General features: G+C 35.9%; 2 protein-coding genes across 3 annotated transcripts; both read right to left on the bottom strand.

Moving 5' to 3' along the window:
- Positions 1 to 57: 57 nt before the first annotated feature.
- On the bottom strand, positions 58 to 23835 carry flot2a (flotillin 2a). Of its 2 annotated transcripts, none has more exons than XM_065267277.2 (11): positions 23605 to 23835; positions 18140 to 18221; positions 12839 to 12929; positions 7947 to 8070; positions 7038 to 7156; positions 6307 to 6420; positions 6104 to 6223; positions 5705 to 5919; positions 5103 to 5286; positions 4802 to 4951; positions 58 to 1976 (listed from the first exon to the last, which is right to left on the bottom strand). In XM_065267277.2, the coding sequence occupies exons 1-11, from the start codon at positions 23651 to 23653 to the stop codon at positions 1938 to 1940; spliced, it is 1287 nt and encodes a 428-aa protein (XP_065123349.1). In that variant the 5' UTR covers positions 23654 to 23835; the 3' UTR covers positions 58 to 1937. The 2 variants fall into 2 exon arrangements, with proteins under 2 accessions (XP_065123349.1, XP_065123350.1); XM_065267278.2 differs by lacking the exon at positions 12839 to 12929 and adding an exon at positions 12132 to 12222 and having other exon boundaries at positions 23605 to 23834.
- Positions 23836 to 25998: 2163 nt separating this feature from the next.
- Positions 25999 to 27125, bottom strand: LOC135748674 (C-X-C motif chemokine 11-6-like). The gene is made up of 4 exons (XM_065266942.2): positions 26970 to 27125; positions 26733 to 26859; positions 26526 to 26612; positions 25999 to 26407 (listed from the first exon to the last, which is right to left on the bottom strand). Exons 1-4 carry the CDS (start codon positions 27025 to 27027, stop codon positions 26377 to 26379), a joined length of 303 nt encoding a protein of 100 aa, XP_065123014.2. The 5' UTR covers positions 27028 to 27125; the 3' UTR covers positions 25999 to 26376.

Raw genomic sequence — 27125 nt, 5'->3', positions numbered from 1 at the left:
CAGAAAAACAGCGATACTGAAATGTTTTAATCGCTTTATAAAACAGAAGACGACACATTAAATCAAGAAACATTTATTGACTGTAATCTTAAACTTCTAAACATAGACTAAATAGCAAATAGATGTGCGTATACTAAACCAAAAAGATATACATATACTGTATATTCATTTTATAGAAAGAGGGATGTGTTAAGAAAGATGCATTAAATACAGGCATTGTTATATAACACATTCTGTGATTGTTAGAGGTGGAAACAACAATAGAAACACATTCAGCTCAAAAACAACAGTGCTAATATACTTCACTTAAGCGTATAAAAGATTTTTTTAGTCGTGAAGTTGATTTGACAGCAGCATCTTGTAAACAATTGCTACATTATAGCTAACTGTTCCCTTATTCTGCAGTTGAGACAGATACTAACATAAAAACACATTTTGAAAAGCGATTATTTGTTCAGTTTTGGAGAACTCATTTAAATTGTTATGATAACAAAGCCAAAAAAGTAAAAAAAATGACATTTGGCATCTGATTACCACTAAAATACTTTCTGTCCTCCTGATGTTCAAATGTTTGGCATACTGCGTTTACTTCTCATTGTATAATGACGAGCTGAAAACCAAAAGACCACAAAACACTAAAACATAAATCATTCAATGGCAAACATAAGTGGCAGAGTAAAAAAGGTAAAATAATGATTTAATTCACATATACATGGACAGAAAACTCACATTACTGAACATCTGATAGCTTTCATCACACTATGTACTATTACAGAAATATGATCAATGACTCACTACATACGCAAGATTATTTAGGTTAAACATAAAAGTTCATTAAAAAATAAATCATTTGTTGTAATTTGCAGGTTGCACCATATTAAATCTAAAAGCATTAGATCTGGGAAATGTCAATTTTACAACATGTTTGAAAATATGTAGACGTCATTAATAGGTTATTAGTAGACAAAAGTGTGTACACAGCTGTGTACCAAGTCTGATTTTAGTATAAAGCCTAAACACATAGGACCAATATTTTAAATATGGATGAGGTAATGTCTGTGGTTTATGTAAAGAGAAAACATTTCTAAACCCTGATTCAGCAAAGTTTGGCCTACGCTAAGAATATTTAATATCCAACAACAGACAAAAAATGATGGTAAATACAAGTAAAGTGGGTTAAGCTTAACCATCCAGCATTATCTGTATTTTCTTCCATAACAAATATCAGCATTGAGTTCACCCCAAACTAGTACAGGGTGCCATTTATTTAGCCATCTAGATCATATAACATTATGTAGGATACAATTATTAACCGTCCCCATTACACGTGACCCCTTCTGACCTATTAAAGCAAAGTTTGAAATGAACTGACTGTCCACATTTAAACAAATCACATCCAACCACAGAAAGATGAAATTACCAGAATGTCTGAACTGTATAAGGACTCGATTACAAATCAATATATATATCTTAAAATCTAGTTATAGATGAAGACTAGAATAAAACAACGGCCAAACGGCTATGCAATGACTAAGCATGTCAAATATCCTGATGCCTGTTTATAAGCTAAACATGCAATAACAAATATAATAGCTCTTCTATACGTCCTATATAATTTCGCTATAACTTCATAAATTGCATAAATGTAACCGTGACAATCTCAGCCACCTACGACTAATGAAATATATAGCTGCTCGCTTCTAATTTTTTTCAAACAGCTCTGTCAGAATAACAGTAATGAGGTATGCTGTTTTAAAACAGGCAAAAATAAAACAGACACATAAGGCAAACAGTGATTTACAATAGCAAAGAGAGTTCAGAAAATTCAGTTTAGTCTAGAAAATTAAATTTCTAATTTCTGTAGAAGTAAAATGGCTTTCAAGTGTTTCTTTTTTCAAGGATATTGATAGGGAAGTGTTGAGAAGGCAGCTGGGTGTTCAAGCCTGAGGGTTGGTCATTTTCTGCAGCAGTGGTATCTGTAGAGGACAAGTAGGTTTATTTACATTTAAATGACTAAACACAAAGCATTGTGGCCATGCTAATGGTTAGTAAAAAAATTTAAGCAATTACATTTTTCCAACATGGCTGCACATGTGATTTTCACATAAATAAAGTTTTTAATGACAAATAATTATTTGTTTTGCGTTACATTCAATTTTGTGTTCATATTTACAGTTATGTAATTAAAAGAAATGCTCGCAAAAAATAATCATCGCTTAAGTATGCTAACATATCCCATGTTACTAAATGTACAATAGTAACGTTACAGCAACATAGACAAATGTAACCCCTGGAGCACAGATTGTAATTGCGAACAGACCGCGGGAAACTGGAATGTGAATAGACAGAGGGAGAGAGCATCTGAATCACTAACAGAGGGGTGTGTGGTGTGCTGATCTTGGGCTTCCAGGGCCACATTTTAAGGCTGTAACTTAACTTAAATGACTAGAGATGAAGGCGGCATCTTTTAAGTTTGTGATAAACAATGCATCTACTTTGACTTAGGATGTATGATGTCATATGACGTTGTAGTAGTGGTGTCCCATTTCTTAGGGGAATATTTTTAACCCTTTCCCCTTTTGACTCCGTTTCAAAGGGAAAGGGGGTAGATGTATTAAATAGAATTGGAATTGGGCGTAATATAGTGTAACATTTGAACAGTAAATTTTTGCATTTATTATTCCAATACAATTTTTTATGTCCTAAATGCATTTTAAGATTTTCTTGTGTATCTTTATTAAAAATAAATGTGTTATCTGACTACCATCAACATTGAGGCTGTTTACACTTGGCATTAACATGCGTTTTCGTCGATCGGATCACAAGTGGACGCCGTGAATGCCAGGTGTAAACGGTGTTCAAAACGTTTTGAGCTTGTCCACTTTCGACCACTTTCAACCACATCCAGAGGTAGTCGAAACCACTTTCGATCGGATCGTTTTGGAGTTGCGGAACGCATGTGGTTGAATGTGTTCGAACAGCCACACACGACCGCCTTCTCTCCGCCTATTCATCTAATCTGAGGTACTAAACACAAGTTTTACATCTTTTCTGACTTCTGGCATGAACATACGGTGAACAGCGCTATTTTTAGCCTTTCATTGATAAAACTAAAGCAGCTGATCTCCGTAGGTTTTTTTTGAAAGCATGTGAAATTTGCGCAATCTTATTTCATCAATTGCGCTGAAAATTCAGAGAAATCTTTAACATACACACGTACAAGACTCCATGCAGCATGTTTACTTGCTAAACAAGCAGTGGACTCCGACATAATATTAGTTTGCGTCCATATAAACTCATAATTACTCCCCCTCGGGTTTGAATGACAGCGGAGAGACTCGCCCAGCGTCTCACAGACCACCACCTCACAGTATTCAGGACAGAAGCGGTCGAAAGTGGACAAAAGAGACGGATTTAAATACCAGGTGTAAACGTAATGTGTCTCTCTTGTCCACTTGTGATCCGATCGATGAAAACACATCTTAATACCAAGTGTAAACAGCCACTGTGTGATGGATGATGGTCTGTAATTGTGTGTTTCCATAGTTTATTTTTTTCTTCTGCCTTTTTATTTTCTTCTTGTTCTTATTGTGATGTATTAATATTCTTTGTTCATACTTTTCTTCTTGTCCATAACATGAACCTGCCAAAGGGACTACGGATGAAAATTTGCCAATACTGGCTAAATTTGGCACATTTTACATATCTATTGGCGCTTTTCCATTGCATAGTAACTCACGGTTTGGTTTGGTTTAGTTTGGGTTGGCTTACTTTTGGGAGCTTTTCCATTAGGTGCAGTACGTGGTACCCGATACTTTTTTTTTAGTACCACCTAGGTTGGGGTTCCAAGCAACCCGAGCTGATTCCAAACGTGACGCGAAAACACAGTAGATCAATGACTGGTCTGTGAGAATCGTCACTACAAGCGTCTTCGCTATAATGTAAAGATTAGCTTTACCTCAGTGCTAGCTTGCGCTGTCTCGAGCAAACATGTTGTCATCTGTGCTCTGCTATAAGTTCCCAAACTCCCTTTTAGTGATGAAAAACATCCACAGGTTGAGAATCATGGACACCAAAACAGTTTTTCCAAACTTGCAGTTTGTGGCGGAACATTCGCAACGAGCACGACAGCATTATATATGCTTAAATGCAACTTCAATGAGGCTCAGCGGAGCGCCGTCGACTGACGCCACACGTGTTTGAACAGAAACTGTCATGTGAGACAGAGGTAGTGATAAACATAAATGTAGTTGTCCAAACATCTATTTATGGTGGCCAATTTTAATTTTGTGGTGGACTGAGAAATAGATTAATGTATGGGAATGTACAACGACGCTCTCACTTGTATGATGTCACAGCAGTAGGCAGCGAAAATAACAACACGACCATAATCCCTCTCACTACGAAGTGATACTAAACTAGATGGAAAAGCTAAACATGCCAAACTGAGGTGAGCTGACCCGACCCAAACTAAACTAAACCGTGGGGTACTATGCAATGGAAAAGCGACAAATGTATTATTAATGTGCACTGTCCCTGATAAAATAAATAAATAAAATTAATATGCATTTACCACCTCTAAGTGGACATTTCACCTAAAAGCTGCAGCGTATTGTACCATATGCAACATGTAAGGTTGAAGATGAGGTTAAAATACAAAAAAACAAAAATTCAGGTAATTTAAAATCATTAAGGTGTTTTACTTACAAATATGAATCCATATTAAACAAGTCTAACATGATGTTTAAAAAAAAAAAAAAGACTCAACTTATAAAAGTTTGTCCCATTACTCCTAACTCACCTTGGACAAATCCACCCCTGTAAGGGCGTTCACAGAAACAGGAAGTTCAGCCAACAGACGATTAACTTCCCCAGTGACACGGCCACCATCTCCACTCAGGATGACAATCTCATTGGTACGGGACAAAGGTGCTGCGACCTTCTCAGCAATCTTTAAAGATACAAATTCAGGCATTAATTCATCATCAAATGTACAGGGAATCACTCTTTAAAAACAGTATGGCAACTACTGGTATGCTGGAATGGTAATGGTCAAGTAGTTTTAAAAAAAAAGTTATTTTGTGTATTAGATTTCCACACACCTTTGGCAGAGCCTCCAGGACGAGGGCGGTTTTGGCAGCCTCTCCGTACTGCTGATAAGCTTCAGCTTTGAGTTTCATCCTCTGTGCTTCAGCTTTACCCACAGCTTCAATAGAACCAGCCTCTGCCTCTCCAATACGCTTGATCTTCTCTGCTTCAGCCTGTGCCGTCAACACTTTCTTCATCCTGATAGAGAGGAGCAGAGGATCAAAGACATTTATAAATGAAATCATTCAAATCAGATACATTTATATGATCTAGAACTGTCAGAATGATTCTAATTTGGGCAATAGCATCATTGTTTTAAAGCGAAATAAAATGTCGATTGGATGTGAACGAGAGAGATGCATGTGCGTTCATGCCTGGTGTTTTAATCGGTCTCTTTTGTCCACTTTCGACAGCTTCTGTCCTGATTACTTTGAGGGGATGGTCTATGGGTCAGTCATTTAAACGCGAGGAGGGGGGAAAAGACGGGATGACGGGTAAGGCGAATGATAAGTTAGGTTTTTTAATTTATTACAAACACAGTCCTGTAGGCCACCATTGTTGTTACAGTTGTCAAGTATTCATGCATGCCTGTACACTAAACATACGTCACACTCACTTCTGTGCCTCTGCGAGCTGCTGCATCTTGTAGGCCTCTGCCTCAGCCGGTCTCCTCACAGTGGCGATAAGCTCCTTATCTGTCCTCATAATCTCCTTTTCCTCAATGGAGATCTGCTTCTTTCTCTGGACGACTTCAATCTCGATCTCCTCCAGTCGGATCTTCTGCTGTTCTTTGGCTGCCTGAAGCTCATAGGCTAACTGTGACTCAGCTTTCTGAGACGGGCAAACAAAAAAGACAATTAAGAAAGTGACCATTTGTTAATGGGTCGATAATGCTGGATTTTAGAATTGTAATTGTTTGGGATCCCTGCAGCTCTCCCTTAAAACTAATTGTATTTTCAGGGAAGTCGTATCACAACATTGTTTAAATTAATCCAAGGAATAATATCAGCTTTACCTTTGTGTTTACTTCTTGATTGAAAGCAGCTTTCTGCATCTCCAGCTCTCGCTTTGAGTCGGCCATTTTTGTATCGGCTTGGAATTTCACATCCATCATCTCCCTCTTACATTCTGCTTCCTGTAACACACGAACAATGGATGTGAGGAAGCAGCATTAACACAACATTCACACAGATATCGCCGTCTGATTCGGCTGCTCACCCTGATTCCAGCGTCTCTTTCGGCTTCTGCTACTCCAATATCAGCATCTCTCTGAACAGCAGCAGTCTGAGATTTCCCTAAAGAGCTCAGATATTCCACCTTATCATAGACATCCTGTTGAGAGAGTATGCATGAGTATTCATGACAGGATCAGATTTTTAGTAGCATTTAATGACCTTGCAAATTTTTTTCATGGCAAATAATAAAAAGCCATGTAAAGTAATGAAATATTTTACCTTAAAGGGGACATTTTACAAGACTTTTTTAAGATGTCAAATAAGTCTTTGGTGTTCTTAGATTAAGTATGTAAAGTTCTAGCTCAAAATACCATATAGATAATTTATTATAGCATGTTAAAATAAAAATAAATATTTTGTTACATTCTGAACACAAATATTTTTTAGATAAATTAAGATTGACCCACATTTAGGTTACATTTGCGCCAAGGCAAAGTTTTATATTCTACTGTTCCAACTTCGATTCCTTTTGATATTAGTATTAACTAACAATATTTTTAAAACTAATAAAATTACTATAGGCAAATGCCTTTTCTTTGTAGAAAGAAAATATCTCTTGTTTTTATTTTTACAACTTTACACTAAATATTAAAAAATAACAACATTATTGACTCTCTATTTATTACCTAGATGTTGATATAATATAAAATAATCTCAAGTCCCTGGTGATTCCCACTCCTAGCAGTAAATCTTGTCATATCGACAAAGTCATACCTTAATAGTAAAGCTCAGGATCTCAATACCCATCCTGCCCACATCAGGAGCTGCCACCTCCCTCACCAGCCTGGCAAACTGATCTCTGTCCTGATAGATCTGCTCCACTGTCAGGGTCCCTGTAAACAAAAGTCTGAAGTGAGGAAATGCAAGACATGGGCTTTGGTTAAAAGACAAAACATCTCTCATCAGTAATTGCCCTAAAACAGGAAGTTTGGGTTGCAGTGCAGCCTCCCAAGAGAAACATTACAAATTTTATATTATTTCATACGATTCTGTCAAGATATTTCAGATGTCTAGAATAAAGTAGCAGCAAAACAAACTGTGATGCTCCAAATCTTATTATTAGATTATACTTTAGCCAGGATTTCACAAGCAGGGTCACATATATCTGTAATCACTTTATTACAGCGGGAAAAATACGTATTTGACACATCAGCTTTTTTATCAGTAAGGGGATTTCTCAGTGGGCTATTGACACAAAAATTGCACCAGATGTAGCCATAAAGCCAAATATTGAATTCATACAAAGAAATCAGAACATTTAAGTATACAAGTGGAGTCATAATAAATTTGATTATTAACATTTAAGTATACAAGTTAAGTCATAATAAGTGAAAGGACACAGGGAATAAATATAGAACACAGGAAGAGAACAAGGTGCAAAATGGCATAGAAAGTCAGGAAATCACCTGAAATCTGTCAGTATTGAGAGAGAAACCCTGCCCCCTATCAGCACTAATTGATATCACCTGCATGATCTTCACAAATCTACTGGATACTGGTCATTTTATATCTGGAGGAGCATAGAGCTAGCCCTCACTGTACATACTGCATGTCCTTCACTATCCACTTTGAAGTACTCTACATAGTGAAGATAAGACACCTCAAGTGTCACAAATAACTTACCCAGAATAGAGCGGAGGTGACCTTCCAGTGTCTGCAGAATGACACTTTTTATTTCTGCCACTGTCTTTCCCAGGAACTGTTCACAGGCATAACCCAGCAACTCTTTGTCGGTCATGACCTTCACCTGACAGTAGAACACACATACATGTCAGTCATGTTCCAAAACATACTTAGATTAAATCACACATAGTTATCTACTGCTGGCTATTAGTTATTTAATGTATTAGGCACAATTGTAGCTGTGTTACTGTACACACAGAAAACTGCTTTCTGAAAATCTCATTTCGGCTGCTGTTTTTCTAAGGAACATTTATAACACAACATTCAGTCTGGAGGTATGTATGGGGGAAAGACATGAGGCATTTAGCACAACCAAACTAGTAGGATGTTTTATGATAAATCAAGCTTGAAATTGGATGAGAGACATTTACCAATTACCATTCATGCTACTTTGAATTTACATGCAAAATACATAATTATGTTTAATCAATTTCAAGGATCAAATGAAATGGAAACTAAACAGATTTAAAAAATCTTGTAACATTCAAGCAGTGGGGTTGGGTGATATATAAAATATTAATAACAATACATTTGTCAGCAATATAAAATCATTTAATATTGTGACTGTTGCAACATTTGATTATATATATATATATATATATATATATATATATATATATATATATATATATATAATTAATGATGAATATTCAAGAAAAAAATAATATCTTCCATTTTATTCTGACCTGTGAAAAGGTCATTGATATTGAAAATAATAAATATTGCAACATGGAGGGAAAATATCAATACATTTCACACTTATATCACCCAACCCTAAAAGATTTTTAAGATCACAAAAAAACATTTTAGCTACAGTAAGTGTTTCTTAACTTTTGAAAAATAGTATATATCTTATAGATTTATCAGATTTAATCTAATGTCCAAACAGCATGTGATTTTAAACAATGCTGAATTTGCCATATTGCTCATAAAAAGTGCGTGCCACTTCCCCACAGTCGCAAAATCAGGATGCGGAAAAAAATAAGGCACAGTCTGAGTCTCAAAAGACTTCATATTACACAAGTAATGCACTATGTACAAGATCTAATAATGGCAGGTCTAGACTCTCTAGTTAGCCTGAAAAACAATCCTCTCGAATGCTATGACCTAAAGCCATTTTCCACATACCGGTCCTCACATTATTACACGAATCAGACTATTGATAGACCAGTGGAAACCTAAAGTGATTGTGGTATTAAGTGGAGTCTTTTAAGAATCAGCAGTCAGACAAATACAGACATTAAAATGTAACTGAATGGCTGTTGTACAATTAACAGACAACAGAGGGAGCAGTGCCTTGACATTTAAATGAAGTCTGCATGCATTTATATCCGCATTCTACCCCCAACCCACACTAAAACAAACAGGACCATACTCATTCATAGGGTGCTCATGGGGAACCACAACACTTCACTCAAAAAGGAAATCATGCAAAGGGGTAAAAAAAAGTAGGACAGGATTCAGAATGTGGTGTAGTATTTAGTTTTTTTTTTTTTTGCTTGAAGCCTTCTTGTTAATGAAAAAGTTATGTAACTTTGGATTAAGAAACTACCGTCCAAGTATTATCTTGGTAAATATCTGTGCCTGCTTGTTAAAAGAAAAAGGGATTGATTTCTAATAGAAAACAAGCTCAAGAAAGAGAACACTGACGCAGACTAAGTTGTACAGATAAGTGGGTCCATTAGTTCAACAGCTGCAAGACCTCCATTTACAAATCACATGAGATGGGCTTCTCAGAACGGCTCTAAAACCAGTTGGGTGTTTAGAGAGCTATGCAACATGTTACCTAAACATAATCATTCATTTTGCATTATAGAAGAGCTTTCTCTGTTGATATAACTCTGTCTCTGTATGGAGACACTTAGCGCATTAACTTTAGTTGTGGAATGTATTGCTTAAGTTCCCCATCCAATCACATGTGGCCACCAAGGGTAAATGGCATGTTATTGGAGGACTACCTCTTTCTTTTACAATGCTATCATTGTTCATTACAACAGCAGAGAAAGAATAAAAGCAGAAGAAAGTTTTAAAATAAAGTCTGCTTTTGAACTGAAGTAAATTAAAACTGAATTACAGATGCTTTTAGTACAGATATCAGCACATGCTCAGTAACAGTAGGGTAAACAAGTGGGTTTCCTTGAACATAAACATAAGACTGCAGTTAAACATTAAAGGTTTTGGCACACTGACAACAGAGGAACCGAATGTGCAAAAATTGAAAGTAGTCACAATTAAGACAGTATAATTAATAATAAAACAATCATATTTCATTCAGATTTCTTTTATCTGTTAAGGAAAAAAGTTTTTTTTTAAAGCTTAAAAATAAAACTATGACAAACCTCTACACTATATTTAGAAATGAAGGCCACAGACAACACACATTTTAATATTAATTTTTTTTACATTTTTCTATAGTTTTCCTTTTACAAACAGAAATTAGGAATACCTATCATTGTATAGTAGGTTTTCACTAAATGGTTTAAATAGCCCCTGTTTTTCTTTTCATGATTTTACATTTCTTTTGGTGTGTAAGTACATGTTAGCAATCTGCAAAGTTACAAATCCCTATGACGAGTTATCGTCTCCAACTGAAATCTATTTTCATGGATTACAATGAACGCAAAGACTGTACGCAACAGTTTCCTTCTGCAGCCAGTTGATGTGGACTCCATGCACGTTATCATAATTCTGCATGCTTCTGATTTATATATTTTCATACTTGGGTCAATGACATGACGTTAATTATTTTGTGTCCGTATGGTTCAATTAAATGTAAAAGGGTTCAAATATCAAAATAAATTTGCAGATGACTTGCATACATTCTCTTTTTTGAGGACCAAGTCTAAGATTTCTGGTTTTATTTCATTTTAAAAGAATATTTGGGGGATGATTGCAAAAATATCCGTGTAGTGTAACTAGTATTTTTTTAAATGAATATATAAGTATATTCATAAAAAATATAATCATCTAGTTTAGTGTAAGACGTTTTTTACAAAATTTTTTACATCATTTGTCAAAGATTATTTAGAAAAGAAGAGCTGTTTTCAGCATATGTCAGGACAAATATTACAAAAACGCATTAAAATTTACATTTAGAAATAACTAATAAAATGATCATTTAAAATGATTTATTTTTGATGATTACGCTTACATGCCATTAAAGTGGATAAAATATTTAATATTTCTCATTCTTTGGCGCAATTGGCGGTTACACCATTTGACATCTTCAGGTCCATTCAGTCTTAACTTTCATAAAATTGGTGCAAATGTAATTTTTTATTGCATAACATTAACACAACTACACTATGTGCATTGAAATAAACCTGATACTTTTAAAACAAGTTTTTTTTTAAAGATTTTTGAATTTCTTTTCTTGCCAAACCGTTTTTCTCACTGACCCATTTAAAGAATATACTACTGACTATTTACAAAATGATAAGCAAGTTTTTAAGTAGTGTAGAGTAGCGCGTGTTGTTGTTTCAACAATTACAAATGCAGACATGGTTTTATTTTTAAGTATCCTTACCAATCTGTTACGTTCTTCTCAAGTCACACTGGCAAAGTTGATCGATCTGTTAATAACTTCTGTCAGTACTGCTTTGGAAGCTGATCTTCCAAATATGGTAAGGTGACATTTCTGTCACACCCTTGCATTAATTGGCCAATCACAATGCACTGGATAGCTGGCCAATTGGAGCACACTGCGCTTTTCAGAATGATGAGCTTTGTACAAATCTATGTCTTAATCTAAATATTCTGTTTCAGAAACGCGGGCATAGAGGAGGAACTGGTATGTGGTAAATAATGTGTTTTGAAACCATGTAAGCAAATTGCATTACACCAAAAACACATTTTTTTTTCTTTTTAGCAACATCATAGGGGCTGTTTAAATTTGAACAATTTCAGCCTTTGACTGAACAACAGAGTTCAGTAAGGCAAGTGCAAGTCAGTGACCTTCATTCTGATAATACATACTAAGATTAGCACAATATTTAGGGAGCAGCAAAGAGGGGAATGCAATGAGAGGAAATAAAATGGTGGCACAAAAAGTTGTTGTCTGAAAACAGCCTGGCAAACCTGAAAGAGGCATTTGGAGCTGAGGTTAGGTGAGGTAAGGTGGTTTACCTGTGCCACACCTGTGACAGTAATAGCTACCCCCTCCGCTGTCTCTACATCCTCACACTTGGGTTGCAGGGTCATAATCTCAAGGGTTATCCTGTGGAAAACGCAAAAAAGGGAAACAAACCAAAAAACGTTGGCTATGAACTACGGGAAGAATGTAAAGAATGCGGAGCCAAAACAGGAAAGAAAGTGGGATTAAAGGAAGACATGAAGGTAAACGACACAAAATGAATTTGTAGGGTGAAAATGCGAACACAACCAACTTGTGGTAAGACAGGTGTTTTGACCGCGGGCTGTAATGAAATGCTCCAAGTTCAGATTCCAAGACTTGTTTTTACACATTCAATGTTTCCCCCAAACCACATCTGAATTCCTCGTAATATAATTTTCCCATTGGCCAATTATCTGATCCACTCATCATCCATTACAGAAACCCAGCAGTCATAACACACTGATGTGAGCCATTCGTTACATGAGCACGCTGCATAGCCAAACACCAGACAAGGACAGTGAGAGATGGCACACTTTCTCTCTCCTTCACTGCGGAGAAAAACGAGAAACACAAGAGTGTGGAAGATAGCGTGAGAGCGCACATGTGTGGGTAAACGCAGGAAATGTAACCAGACCACTGCCTCTCACATCCTGAGCGCCTGAAAGTCTACTCTTTACTTTCCCTCTCGTTTGGTTGGCTTTTCATTGAATGTGATTACCTGAGCGACCCCTGTCACATCCAAGGGGACACCCTCCGAAGTTTCGATATTCTCACAGCGACACAGGATGGTCATTATCTCCAGAGATAGTCTATGCAGGGAAATGGGGGTAAGGGAGGGGAGATGAGGGGTGAGGTGGGGAGGCAGGACAGCACAATATTATCAGTGTGTTAACACATAAGAGGGGAGGTCAGGATTAAAGGGTGGGTGCTGTTGTTATTGTTGATTGTAGTTGTGTCTGGAGCATCAGGGAGTCGTCACCTGCTGCAGATGGAGAGATCTACCACATCATATCACTTTCCTTTGAAATCTCATGTCTCTGAACTGGTGTATTTTATAAAAAAAACCTCCATCTATTAAGCTTTACATCACCTACTATTGAACGCGTAACATGTGAACATTTCTCCTAGGGCTGCACGATTAGTCATAATTGACTATTATTCACTTTTGATAGTGTAATTGTGATTATTGTTGACGATTTATCGATTTTACAATAAAGTTTTTTTATGTTTTATAACTTTCTGTGAAGCAGTTGCATGGTAAATTCTAAACATCAAAAATAAATAATATCTCTGATTTACCACTGTATTTGGTGCCAAACATACAGACTTAGTGATATTGTGTTACATTTAATTGTAATCCTGATTAGTTTTTTGATTAATTGTGCAGCCTTAACTCCTTAAAACGTCAAACAATTAACAAGCGAGTTGTGTTAAGTTTTGGAATAATGTCCAAAACAATGCTACTTTGTGCTAATTTAATATGTTAATTTAACAACGTTTTCGTAATATTTTTATTACCACAACAATTAGAGAGAAATAGACATCACAAGTTTCTATAAAATCTGATTTTTTTTCTTTTGAGTTGAGCTGCTTCGAAAAGGGGACCACCGAGCCACTGGGCCGCTTGTATTAATCTATTTCTTAGCATGAGGAGACATCAATGCAAAAAGCTTCTTGTGTGCTTCAGCAGCCATGCTTACATAAGCACATTTTGTTAAATAATAATTAATATAAGGGATGCCCCGATCCATCTGCCGCAGATTGGTATCGGTCAATAACGGCATTAAATGACTTCATCTGTACTCTCTAAATTTGCCGATCTCATGAACTAGGGCTGTAATGATTTATCGTGCAAATGCACGTTTTCTCAATGAATGAATTTAAATGAATTATGGTGAAATGCCGCCACATCCAAAAGCCAGAGGGCGCTCTCGTGCAGAACATCCAATTGTGCCACCGAAGAAGTAGCATTACGAACGCTATTCCAGGAAATGTCTAGAAGGATATTTATATCGCTGTTCTTCAGATTGTTTCAGGTATTTTCATGATAATAAAAAATATTTTGAATGATTTTATTTAATGAGTGTTGCTTTTATAAATGCACATTATAAACGACTCCGACGAAATAAATGATTTTAGATTGATAGGGACTTCTTACTGACCAAAACGCCATAGTACACGCAAAAGTTGCGCCTGAAACACAGAATCGCAGCCTTGCGATGCAGAATCGATTTTAGACAGGTCTTTTTAATGGGACACACGATTTATTGTTACAGCCCTATCATGAACCGATCTTTCCGTTTACTTTTGCTATCATGTGGCTGCAATTGGAGACCATTTTTTAACAAACCCGTTGCTCATGTGCGACCTGCAAATTTGGATTTCTCTCTTTGCCTTTACAGTGATGTGTGTATTTTCTATGAGGACGCACTACGGTCCTAACAGCACGACGCACCTCTCCATCAAACAAGGTATACAACACTATTGTAGACATTGCATCTTTATGCCAAAAGATTTTTATTTGCATGCGTTTTAAAGTTTAGACATTTTAAATTTTCATTTACCTTACAGCTGCTTCTGTCCGCAATTACCTGACGCGTGCACACACAGCTGCCTGTCATCAGTGCACGTGAACAAAGCGATCTCTCTCACGTCTTAAAGCTACAGTAACCGAATTCATCTCAGAATAAAATCACTCTCTGCTCTTGAAGAACTGCTGTACTTTATACCAATGTGTGAATATTTAAATCATACAGTAAAGACTGTGAAAGGTTTTCATTACTTTTAACAGGCATAAGCCTTTTTACAGGCATATTAAATTGCTCTTTGTAGAATAAATATTTGCTGTGCTCATTTATTTGATTCTCTATTAAAACAATAATATACCTAATTACTGCAAGCAACATAACAAAGGCAACATCTGTGACAATACTTAATCTAGAAAAAATGCTAACAGAGAGCTTGCATATTAGCTTGAAGACTCTGTATTGAGCACTGGTATCGGCCGAAAATGAAAACAACAAATCGGTATTGACTGCAAAAATCCTGATCGGAGCATCCCTAATTCAGATTAAGGAATCTGAACATACTGTTCAACACTAAACAACCTTTAAACCGGTTCTGATCTTTTGACAACATTGTCCTGACAAATCAGACATGGAATATTTATTCCCATTGACGTGATACATGAAGAGCTCAGATGCAAAAGGCATTAAAGGACCCATTCTTTTTGGGTTTTTAAAAGCTTTGATTGTTTACATTCAAGTGCGCAATATAAAATGTGTTAATGTTTCAGGTGTAAAAAAAGGCAGTATTTTTCACACAATTTACTTAATCCAATGATTACTTAAGTCCCTCCTTCAGAAATAACTATAGAGTTTTGATTGTGTAGTTTGTTTAGTGTGTTGTGATTCGACAGCAGCTAAGCTTAGACAGAGCCGTTTGAGCCAAAGCTGGCAACTGACGTATTCCTGTGGGCGGATTGTAGTCAAAAACTCTTATATTGACATCATTCAACCTTGAAGTAAAGGGCAGCATAAAGTTAAAACAACTTGGTTTTGCAAGTCAATTCAATCTACTATTTTGAGTTTTGACCTGTGATAAGTTGACATAACTTATAAAAACAAGTTAAAATTATTTTTTATTTCACTTAAAAATATATTTTGATTTAACAAAAATGCTGCATATTTTTTTACAATGGCAAGGACCAGGGAACAACTTCTGAATTGGAAGCCCAAAAAAGTGCATCCATCATTCACAGACGTAATCCACACAGCTCCAGGGGGTTAATAAAGGCCTTTTCAGGGCAATCAATGCGATTTAGTAAGAAAAATATCCAGATTTAAAACTTTATAAACTATAATTGGTCAATCATGGGGTAATTGTCATTATTCGCTGGAGTATCGCTTCAAGAGTGATGAATGCCTATTTACAAGATAACATGTCAAAGGGTTTTGCATCTGAGCTCTTTATATGTTAATGAGGGAATGTGTACAGGTAAATGCAGCGAATGCAAGCAATCTTATTTTCTTTGTCTGAACTTACATTATAAACCATAACAGTGATGCTAATGCGAATACTAAGTCTAATGCTAGCTCTTACACAAAAAATCTTAGATCGCATCTATATTATTAGTCTCATTCATAAAACAAAAGCACAACTAACTGGTGTAAATATTTTGTAAAACTGCATAACTTTGATGCAACAATTATTGCAGTTGATACAGTTTAGTTTTATGATTTTACAACAATTAAACAATAAATAAAAATCTCCACTGCAATTGAACGTTGACTCTTCTATCCTTGCTTTTATGTACTGCAGTTCTTGTATTAAACAAAAATAAAACACAGCATGTCTGAATGGGCAAAGTGCATCAGGGATCATTCGGCTTAATGTTTCTCTTTAGTTCACGTGCTGCAGCGAGCCTCTCTCTCTGAATCTTTTATAATTAGATCAATGCAGCTCTCAGTGCTGCCAGTAAAACAGATTACTACATTCTTTATCAGGAAAATGGGGGAGGGTAGAAGACATCCAGCCCCACCCCAGTCTGGCTTTATTTCTAAACACAGCATGCAACTGCTGGAACCACAGCTTACAATGGCAAACATAACCATCATGTCTTTATTCAACAAAAACAAGTTTTAGGTCATCAGATCTTTGATCGTTCACTTTTAAAAAGCTGAAACTCGTAGCTTCATTTCTGCTATTGATTTTATGAACAAATGTGTAATGATCCCCAGCAGAAAGACTACGGAAACATTTCAGACGATAGACACGAAAGCGTCAGTCCAGAGAATGTTAAGGCGGGTTAGCTTGGCAAACACTTAAAATGAACAGGAGAGGAACATCAGAGAAAAGGCAGGCTGATTTTAGATTGCACATGCATGACCTTCTCATAGCATCAGGTTAACAACAAATAATTGAAGAAAGAAAATAGAAATAAACCAAACGAACCATACGTTTTCAAAACAGTTGGATAAAGTTACACATAATGGGACGGTTTCCCGGACAGGGCTTATCCTAGTCCCAGACTAAAATGCATGTTTGATCTGTCTTAACTTGCAATGACATACCTTAACACATATCAGTGCCATTGTTTTGTCTCAAGATGCACAACAGTAATGTTTGTAAAAACTACCTAAATGTCTTAACAAAAGCCTAAACCTGGATTAATCTAAACCCTGTCCGAGAAACTGCCCCAATATGTAATTCTACAGCTACAAAACATGTCATTTTAACTTCATTTTGACAGATTTTTAGAATGACTATGCATGACATGCAACAGATGTGGCTCTATTAAGTTGCATTAATTATTTATTTTCATAGCCAGTGAAGCTAAATGTCAACGCTGTATTGTTAACTCTGTTTATTTTTCCAAACACTGGCCTTGGATACTGAGGCCTCAGTAAAGTGAATTGGGAAGAGTTCATATAGAAGAGGGGGCTGGGTTGTGATTTATTAGATGTAATGTTTGCTCATAAAGTGTGTAGGCTATCAACGACTATTTTACTGAATGCACATTTAATAAAGTGTGCTCACAGACAGCCCCACAGACCTCATAACATCATACCCCCATATCTATTATTTATTTCTTCTTGTTCGTCTTGTAATAAATATGGTATAGACAGCAACAAAATACCTTTAATGTCAAGAAAACTGGTTTATCGGCTTTTTCAGTTCTTATAAGGACACAGGGCCACAGGCGTCAAGTAACGTTGCTCTGGGCTATGTGAGGAATGGGGCACTAAATTGGTCTTTTAAACAGCTGGAGATGGGGGCTGGGGCCCAATCTTGAAATTTTGTCACCGGCCCCTTGAATTCTAGTGGTGGCTCTGTGGCACCAATTGCAAGCAGTTTATAATAGTCCAGAATGAGAAACCTAATAATGTGGAATTTCTCTAAACTCACAGCTACTCTCATGGTTGACTGAAACATGCATATGAGAGAAAACAGATTAATTCATTCAGTAAAATTATTTCTTTATATTGTGTACAATAGTGCTGTGAATGGAAATGCTTACTTCTGAATGTCAGTGATAAGCCACCACGCCCAGGCCCAGCCTCCCACTGTATAGCTCTTCTCATCTGAGCCACAGCATGCACCTAAAATAAACACAAGACATGTCAAGAACACATGCACATTCTTATCTAATCTAACTTTAAACACAATATGTGTATGTGCCGAATGCAAGCATTTTCTTTGCAAGAATTTCCCTTCACAAGGTGCATTCATATAACAGCTTTTTGTCCGCAATACAGATTGGCCAATAAATAAATAATTAAAAACGGCCGTTCTGATTTATGGTTGGTTGATCGATGCATCTCTATACAATAATACAGTAAGTATTTCAGAAATGAAATGCATTCTTATTCCTAATTTCAATTATACCCCAGTTCTCATTTACACATTTTTCAGCCCTTTCACAAATGACATTAAACTGTAGGACTGTACAGAAGATCAAAACTCATACAAAACTAGGGCTGTCACTTTTGTAAAAAAATCATTTTCGATTTTTAATATATAAGTGTTCATTGAATCGATTGTAAAATCGATTTTCCATGTCTAAAAAGACGTTTCCATTTTCAACGCCAAATAACAGACAAATGTAAAGAGAGCGCCTGAAACGCACAAGTCAGCAATATTTCTTATTCATTGTCATTAAGTTTCGTGCAGAATAAAAAACAGCAACAGTAGTGCAACATTCTCTAAAAAAATATGCAGAGTGGACTGCTGCCATAAATGAAAAACATTACTGCGGGCTTCAACCGGCTGCTTTTATGATTTAGGCAATTCAAAAATTATTTTAAATAATGATTCGATCCATTTCAAACAACTGTTCAAAAATGAAACTTTAAATAGACTTACTTGAAGTTGAGAACATGCTGTGTATTTTTTTTTTATTAAATGTTACCGACACTTAGGCGGCACTAGGCAGGCATAATGAAATGCGCAAAAAGACTAGGGCCATTACAAATTATTGGTCAGGAAAACAAGTCGATCAACATTTTAGGGGTCAAGAGCAGAGCGTTTTTCATTCACTATATGTCCATCTGTTGAGAAGACGCACTCCGACCGCACTGATGTCCCAGGGAAACTCGGGTACTTCGTTGCCAGCTGCGTATTTCGTAGCCTACTGCCAATCTTCCATCACAAAAGCGGGTCGCTGTCAGCTCGCAAGGGTGGCTCCTTGTCATAACTCATCATCTCCTGTAAGGTCACAATTTCGACGCTGTCTCGTGTTGCACAGGTTTATTGACGTTGTCCTCCATTTTCTTTGCAAAACACTAGATGCAGCGATTGAAAGCGTGAAACTATAGGTGCGTAAAATTGCTGGGTATTTTCTGTCTAGCTTTCGCACACCTACTGCACTTTCGGAATTATTTATTTTCTTTTCTGCTTGTTTGTGAGTTTTGTTACATCTATATTTTTAACTGTTTAATTCTTTTAAAATTAATAGTGTACATATTTGGTTAAAATCGATTGCCTATTTTCGTTTTCGAAACTTTTTTTGGTTGGTCCGATCGATTGTGCAATCGATTTTCGAACGAAAAGTGACAGCCCTATACAAAACTAACCAATCTGGTTTACAGTCTGTAGACGGCACGTAGACAACAGATTGTTTATTACCACAAGCATTGAAAATCATTGGAAAGCCCCAGAGCATAGTTATAACCACCAAAATGGTTTGGTAAGGCTGTGTTTCCTCATCTTTCAAACTCAAAAATCAACTGGACCTGCTACACTAGAAAACTAAAAATAAATAACAAAAAATAAATTGAACGGCTGTTACTGTAATTTAGTGAATGCATTACTACAACCACAAAAACATTCTGCTACTGAAGTGTAAATAGTGCATTGTTTGTAAACGTTTATTGAACAAAACCACACTCCGATTAGATTTGGTTATAACAGCAAAAAAAAAAAAAAAAAAAAAAAAAAACATATGCATAAAACACTTACAATATGAGCCATTATATGTTTTGTCCTGTATCTTTGATCTAGACAAACACATACATACATGTGGCTTTACTCTCAAAATCTAAAAGTCGGTTGTCTAAATGATTTGGTTAACAAACTATGTCTAATACAAGAAAAGCAAGCACATGGGAAGAGAAGTGTAATCGAGACCTTTCCGTTTTTCCGTGCCATTGTGTTTGTGGAATAGGTTTAACTTATGTATATCTAGGTCAACTGGATTCAACCTAAGGGTGCACTCACACTATCCAAACCCAACCATGCCACCTATATATACACTCTCAGAAATAAAGGTACAAAACTGTACCTTTTCTGTCACTGGGGCTGTACCCTTTCAAAAAGTACAGCTTTGCACCTAAGGATTTCATTTTAGTACCTCAGAAGTACATACTGGGAGCTCATTAGTACCGCAAAATACATAGGTACATATTGGTACTAAATGTTTACATGTCTGTACCTAATGATGCATACAATTACCTTTTTAAAGGGCGCTGCCCCACTGACAGCTAGGGTACATATTTTGACTTTTTTCTAACAAAGGAGGTCCTTTAGGTACGGTAATCTACCCAAAATTGTATTCTGTTTTTTATTCATGTAAAGGTACCAAACGGAAACTTAGGGTACAGCCCCAGTGACAGAAAAAGTAAAGTTTTGTACCTTTATTTCTGACAGTGTATGTAGAACCATTAAGGCAAACTTTGAGGTAGATTAACATTTGTAATGCTTGAATGATTTATCATAAGGCATCCCTGTAGATTACCTCTGCATCGTGGACTACTTGTTGGTTGTTTGTTCCATCTGTGGTAGATGCAGATGGATGGCATGCAGTTTATTTGACAGGATATAGTAGGGACGTTCGCGTACGCGCACCGTCCGCATGACGTCATAGTTCACACAAAAATGAAAAATCTGTAATCATTTACTCACTCTCATGTTGTTTCAAACCTGCATACATTTCGTTGTTCTGATTAACACGAAGGAAGATATTTTAAAGAATGTTTGTAACAAAATCGATCAATCAGTTAGTTTCGTGCATGCATTATTTTTCTGCTTTCCCACAAAAAAAAATATTTTCTGACCAGCCATCAATCTGGCAAGCATTTTACCAATTTCTATTAACATTATTTCATGCAATATTTCACAGTTTTAACATGTTAACATTTACGTATTTACTAGTAGACAAGTGAGGAGTATATCCATCATTTGTTCTAATCCAAAAAAATATTTTTCAGGTCACTTTGCGATGCCAGTATATAGGGATGCTCCGATCGATCGGCCACCGATCGTTATCGGCCGATAACGGCATTAAATGACCCAATCGGCACTCGCTAAATTTGCCGATCTCATGAGCCGATCTTTCTTTTTACTTTTGTCATCATAGCGTTCCTGATGCGACTGCAATTAGACCATTTTAGACAGTGCGAGCATTTTGTAACCCGTTGCTCATGTGTGATGTGCAAATTTGGATCTCTCTCTCTGCCTTTACAGAGATATGCGTATTTTCTATGAGGACGCGCTCCGGTCCCCAGCGCGATGCGTCTTCACATCCCTATCAAACAGCGTATACAACACATATCTATCGCGGACAATTGCATCCTCATGCCGAAAGCTTATTACTTGCATTCGTTTTAAAGTTTTAAACTTCCATTTTCCTCACAGCTGCTCTTGTTTGCGGACACCCGCCGCACGCATACACAGCAGCCTGTCATCAGTGCACGTAAAGAGAACGATCTCTCCCACATCTTAAATCTACAGTATCCTAATTCATCGCTCAATGAAATTACTCTCTTCTCATAAGTGTTTACTTCATACGAATGCGTGTATATTTAATTCATACAGTAAAGACTGTGAAGTGTTTTATTTTAATTACTTTTAACAGACATAAACCTTTTTAAAGGCATATTACATTTCTCTTTGCAAGAAGAAATATTTGTTGTGCTTATTTATTTGATTCTCTATTAAGACAATAATATACCTAATTTACAGTTAATTTCATTTCTACAAATGGTGTTAACTCCTAGATTATAGATAAAAGATTCCCATTCCACTGCCATTCTGTGATTGGCACTGATCGGCAGATCATGATCTTGGTGATCGGTAATCGGCCCCAAAAATGCTGATCGGAGCATCTCTACCAGTATATGTATATTCCTATATGTTTTTTTAAATAATATTATTGGTGCCTCAGAATTCTACAGTGATAATGTTTACAGCATTTTGTGTCTTATACTTAAATGATGACTTTACATCCCGAATTTAGGCACTCTGCGTATCCTCAACAAGCATGTGTATGACAAAAAACACAGAAAAGCGACTCAAAAGCAGACTCGAGTCCTTATGATTTCTCGGATCAATCTCGTGGTTTAAACAAACCTCATGTCTGGGATAAATGTTGGATGACGGCAAAGCGCGTGTCTACAAACAACACGCGCATACCCTACCCACCACTTCACACAAATAAAACACATCGGATTTACATGATTTAGACATCAGAAGTCAACCAACCAAGGTCAGAAAACACAGATTTTTTTACAGGTTTGAAACAACATGAGAGTGAGTAAATGATGACAGAATTTTCATTTTTGGGTGAACTATCCCTTTAACATTATCATTGCTAAATACTTAAAACTAAATATCTGAGACTGCCATAAAATAATTCCAGGCTATATTTGATTGCAAGAATGTGACAACAACGGCCATCTTTGCATCTCCGTCACTGTACTAGCAGGGACCACCAAATAGGATCACAGAAATTATCATGCATATTTCACAGATGGCTATCTTTAGTTTAGGACAGCCGAAAATCTTGTGTTGTGAACACGGCTTTAGATTAATAAATGATTGTGACCCATTGTGGGTATATGTGCAATCCTAAAATGTTGCTCCATTAGTTTGCCCAATTGAGACAAGATAAATCACGTGAAAGACGTGAATTGAGTCACCGAGGTGTCGGTCATGTGACTTTAATTCACAAAAAACTGACCAATGTGAAGGCAACATTTAGGCAAGATTAGCAACATAAAATAAAATGTAATACGAATATTTGATGTTTAAAGTTGTGTATTCCTTCTTTCATTTGTCTTGGTAATGCTAATGAAAATCAGACCTATATACACTGAACCACATGGTCAATTTAACGTTGCGAAAAACAAAGCTGTGCATGATGCTACATCACAGAATCAATAACAGTTACACTCCAAAAACATGGAGTTCAGCGTTTTTGCAAACCCTATAATTTTTGTTTAAAATGCCAGATTTTTGCTATGCAGACTTGCAGAGAAGATTACAAATGTATACAATGAATGCACGCAACAGGCAAGCATGGATCTGTACACACTACTCGATTGGAATGCTTGAGAAAATAACCGTTGAGTAACCTAAACATGCGCTTTATAATATCAAAAAACAAACAATAACGCTCACCAAAACGTTTTACGGTTAGATTCATACAATACATGCAAGGGTGTAAAGGATTGCTTAGAGGATAAAACAAAGCAGTTGATAGGTTACCTGACACCACTAAGGCTTCGTTTGGTCCCACCGTATGGCAATTCCCCATGTTTTGCCCGACGCCTTTAGCAAGTTTTTCAAAACGAGAGATTCGTCTAAATTCGACAGAAAATGTTTGTTTTATGTTTTTTAGTCGGATTAAGAAAGCATTTAATACAGCACAATGTACACCATATTCACGAATGGCTGCTTTCGTGTACAAATAGACACCGCCCTTCTGGCCAGATGATGACGACTGTACTATAAGTTATTCCATAGTTTTCCAGCAGAGGGCGAGGTAATGTTGTATGTTGCCCCTAGTGATGCGTGATTTCGAAGCACGCTTCATGAGGCTTCGAAACATTTATGAATCTTTTGTTTCGAATCATTGGTTCGGAGCTTGTTTCAAACTGGCCAAAGTCACGTGAATTTAGCAAACGAGGCTCATTACGTCATAACCGTTTCGAAACGTTTAGAAAATCCGACGATTCACCACTAGGGGGAGTTGATCACAAATGACCAGTGTAGGTGAACTCGTTTCAGTTTTCGGTTAAGTTTATAAAACATTCGATCCTTCTGACTAATAACACTACCATTTTGTCTACTTTTTGTTTATTTACAGATTCAATGACAAAAAATGTGCATAATTAAAAACGGAGTTCGTTTTTGCCATAAATAAAACTAAAAACACAGAATACACTTTTAATTAGGTTTTAATTAAATTAAATAATGTATTTTCATAAAAACATATTTTAGAACAATCATGCTATTTTGTAAAAAGTGTAAAATGTTTGGACAGATCTTGCTGCTTTTACACTATTTTGACCAGCAGGTGTCGCCAGCGTGTACGGTGTTTCGAACGTTTCGAACGCTTCGAAAAACCGAATCAATTTACGAAGCAATTGTTTCAATTGATTCAAAGCTTCGAAAGCTTCGTTTCTCCCAGGTTTCTCCCATCACTAGTTGCCCCATAATTGCTACCTTTTGGTTTTATAATGCCGGATCGTCAATCACATTACAATCAATAAACAAGACAATAAAGCAAATAAGAAAAATAAATAATAATAATAATAATAATAATCGAAAACTGTTATGAGATCATCATTTTTGCGTGACCTAACTTATTTCTTTAAATCAGTTTGCATTTACCTCAGCTTTGGGTGATTTAAAAACCAGATGACACAAGTTTCTGAGAACCAGGTGTTCATCTGTAAGTTGCACTATTTCCTGATGCTGTTTTTTTCAGCAGGGCAGCTTGCACTAGAACTTTTGAAAAAGAAACTTTTCAAATATTCACAGCATCTGAAGAGAAGTTTAAATACATTTTTGTTGTTAAATACAAAAAAGTTTTTAGAAGCATACAAGCAATAGTTTAGTAGTTGGAAACAGATGTTGAAAGGACCGTGCTGTCATATTGACCTGTAGAGGGCACTGGAGCTCGGTGTGTCTAAAATTCCTTATATACAAAACATCACTCTGTATAACACATACTCATGGCCACCAGATAAGAGATAATGGTCCAGGACAGTTGTAGTAGTTTTTGTTATGGCTTTAATTTGCCCTTAAAAAGAGATAATGCTCCAAAACATAATCATATAGTAATATGTGTATTGACATTAGTTGAAGATTTAAAGGGCACCTATTGTCCGATTCAAGATTTTTCATTTCCTTTGGTGTGTAAGTGTGTGTAGTACATGTTAGCGATATGCAAAAGGTACATACCCCAAAGTAAACAATGACGCGAGTTATCGTCTCCAATGTAAATCTCTTTTCTTGGACTACAACAAACAGACGGATTAGGCAACAGTTTACTTGGGATTGGTGATGTGGACAAGACCGACATTATCATATGCCGCTCTGGACTCAGCCTGTAAGTTGACTCCTGTTAGCATTGCATTGTGAGCAAATCTTTCAAAAATGGTAAGGAGCGTCACATTTCCAACTGATGTCAGAGGTATTCAGGCCAATCACAACGTATAGATCTGGCTTTTCAGATCGATGAGTTTTGTACAAAATATGTGCATTTCAGGAAAGAGGGAAATCTGGAGCTACAAAAATGGTTTGTGGAAAATAAAGTGTTTTTTAACCATAAACCACGCGAACACATTTGATTATACCAAATACACAAAATAATGCGGTTTTAGCAAAAAAATAGGTGTCCTTTAACATGTACATAAACTTCACTTGTATGTATCATAAACTTGTACTAAAATGTTCATGCAGTATTTCAGTAGTTTAAAATTTATATTTTTCATTTACACCTTGGCTAATGATTTAACCCAAAATTAAAGAAATTAAAATGTGATAAATAATACATTCCAAATTAATAAACTGTAATATTCATAAGAAATATTAATATTTAAAAATTATAATGACCAATAATTAAAATAAATAAATAATGTCATCCTATAAATGTTTGTTCAATTGTGTTTTTTATTATCCAACTTTTTGAATTAATGCACGTCACCATCACACAACAAAAATTTTCAAATGCTTCAGAATTTATTTTCATTATTTTTAAGACTTTACCTATTGTAGTTCCATGAGACATACATGTACTTAAAATACAAACACAATAACTAATCATTTTTAAGGTAATCATGTAAAAATAAAATCGATAACGAAGTGTTATTACCACTGCATTATACAACTGTTATAAAACAAAGATTTAAAGTAATTAGTTAGTATTTTTTTCATGTTAAACTCTTCTTTCTTGCCTGTCAGAGGACTGAATCATGTTGAGTTGCTGATTGCTGCTTGATATCATGGTGTTCTTAGCAAAAATATCCAGATTCAAACTGCAAGTGGTTCCTTCAACTTGATCCTAAAAAAGTCATTTTAGCTTTTTTAAAATAGGAATCAGTAAACAATGATACTTCTTTTATTAGTTATGAAAATTATAAGCACAATAAATGTAAAGTTCTTAATAAGATAATACTAACCTTTTCTTAAGAGCCTTCATGATGTAATTCTTGGTGAATTTAGATTCTAAATTTAGGCATTTCTGTTCTGAACCCTTTAGAGTAGCACTGCACAAAATATAATTAATATTACTTAATTATGGAAATCAGATTTAAGGTATCACATTTAATGTATTTATTAATTTTGCTCATAAAGATAAATAGTGATGTTAAAGCCTATATGCTTACACAATCTCCATGTTTTCACAAGAAGGACTTGCTGGTATGATTTCAACCTTTTTAATCATTTTGGGAAGAACCATGTTCACACCTTTGCCAGCACAAAGACACCTGCCCTTTAGAGCTCTATCCTGACCTGAAAGAGAAATACCATATACATTTACATAAAAAATTACATTTTTAAAATATGCACAACTGGAAAGTATGATATAACATTAATCTGCAAAATTCAGAAATCAAACTCACCTTCTACCTCTACAGCTAAGAGGCAGGCAAGAGCAATGAAAACAGTAGCAATCTTCATTGTGTAGTAGTTTTGCCTTTGGTATTCTGTTTTATATTCACCTGCCAAATGCCTGTTAAATTAAGCATCGCTTGGTTAGATTTAGCTGTTGTGTTTTT

This window comes from Paramisgurnus dabryanus, chromosome 5 (assembly GCF_030506205.2).
Source record: "Paramisgurnus dabryanus chromosome 5, PD_genome_1.1, whole genome shotgun sequence".
Taxonomy (NCBI): domain Eukaryota; kingdom Metazoa; phylum Chordata; class Actinopteri; order Cypriniformes; family Cobitidae; genus Paramisgurnus; species Paramisgurnus dabryanus.
Note: the sequence above shows the minus strand (reverse complement) of the source record. Positions and strands in the feature narration are given on the sequence as shown.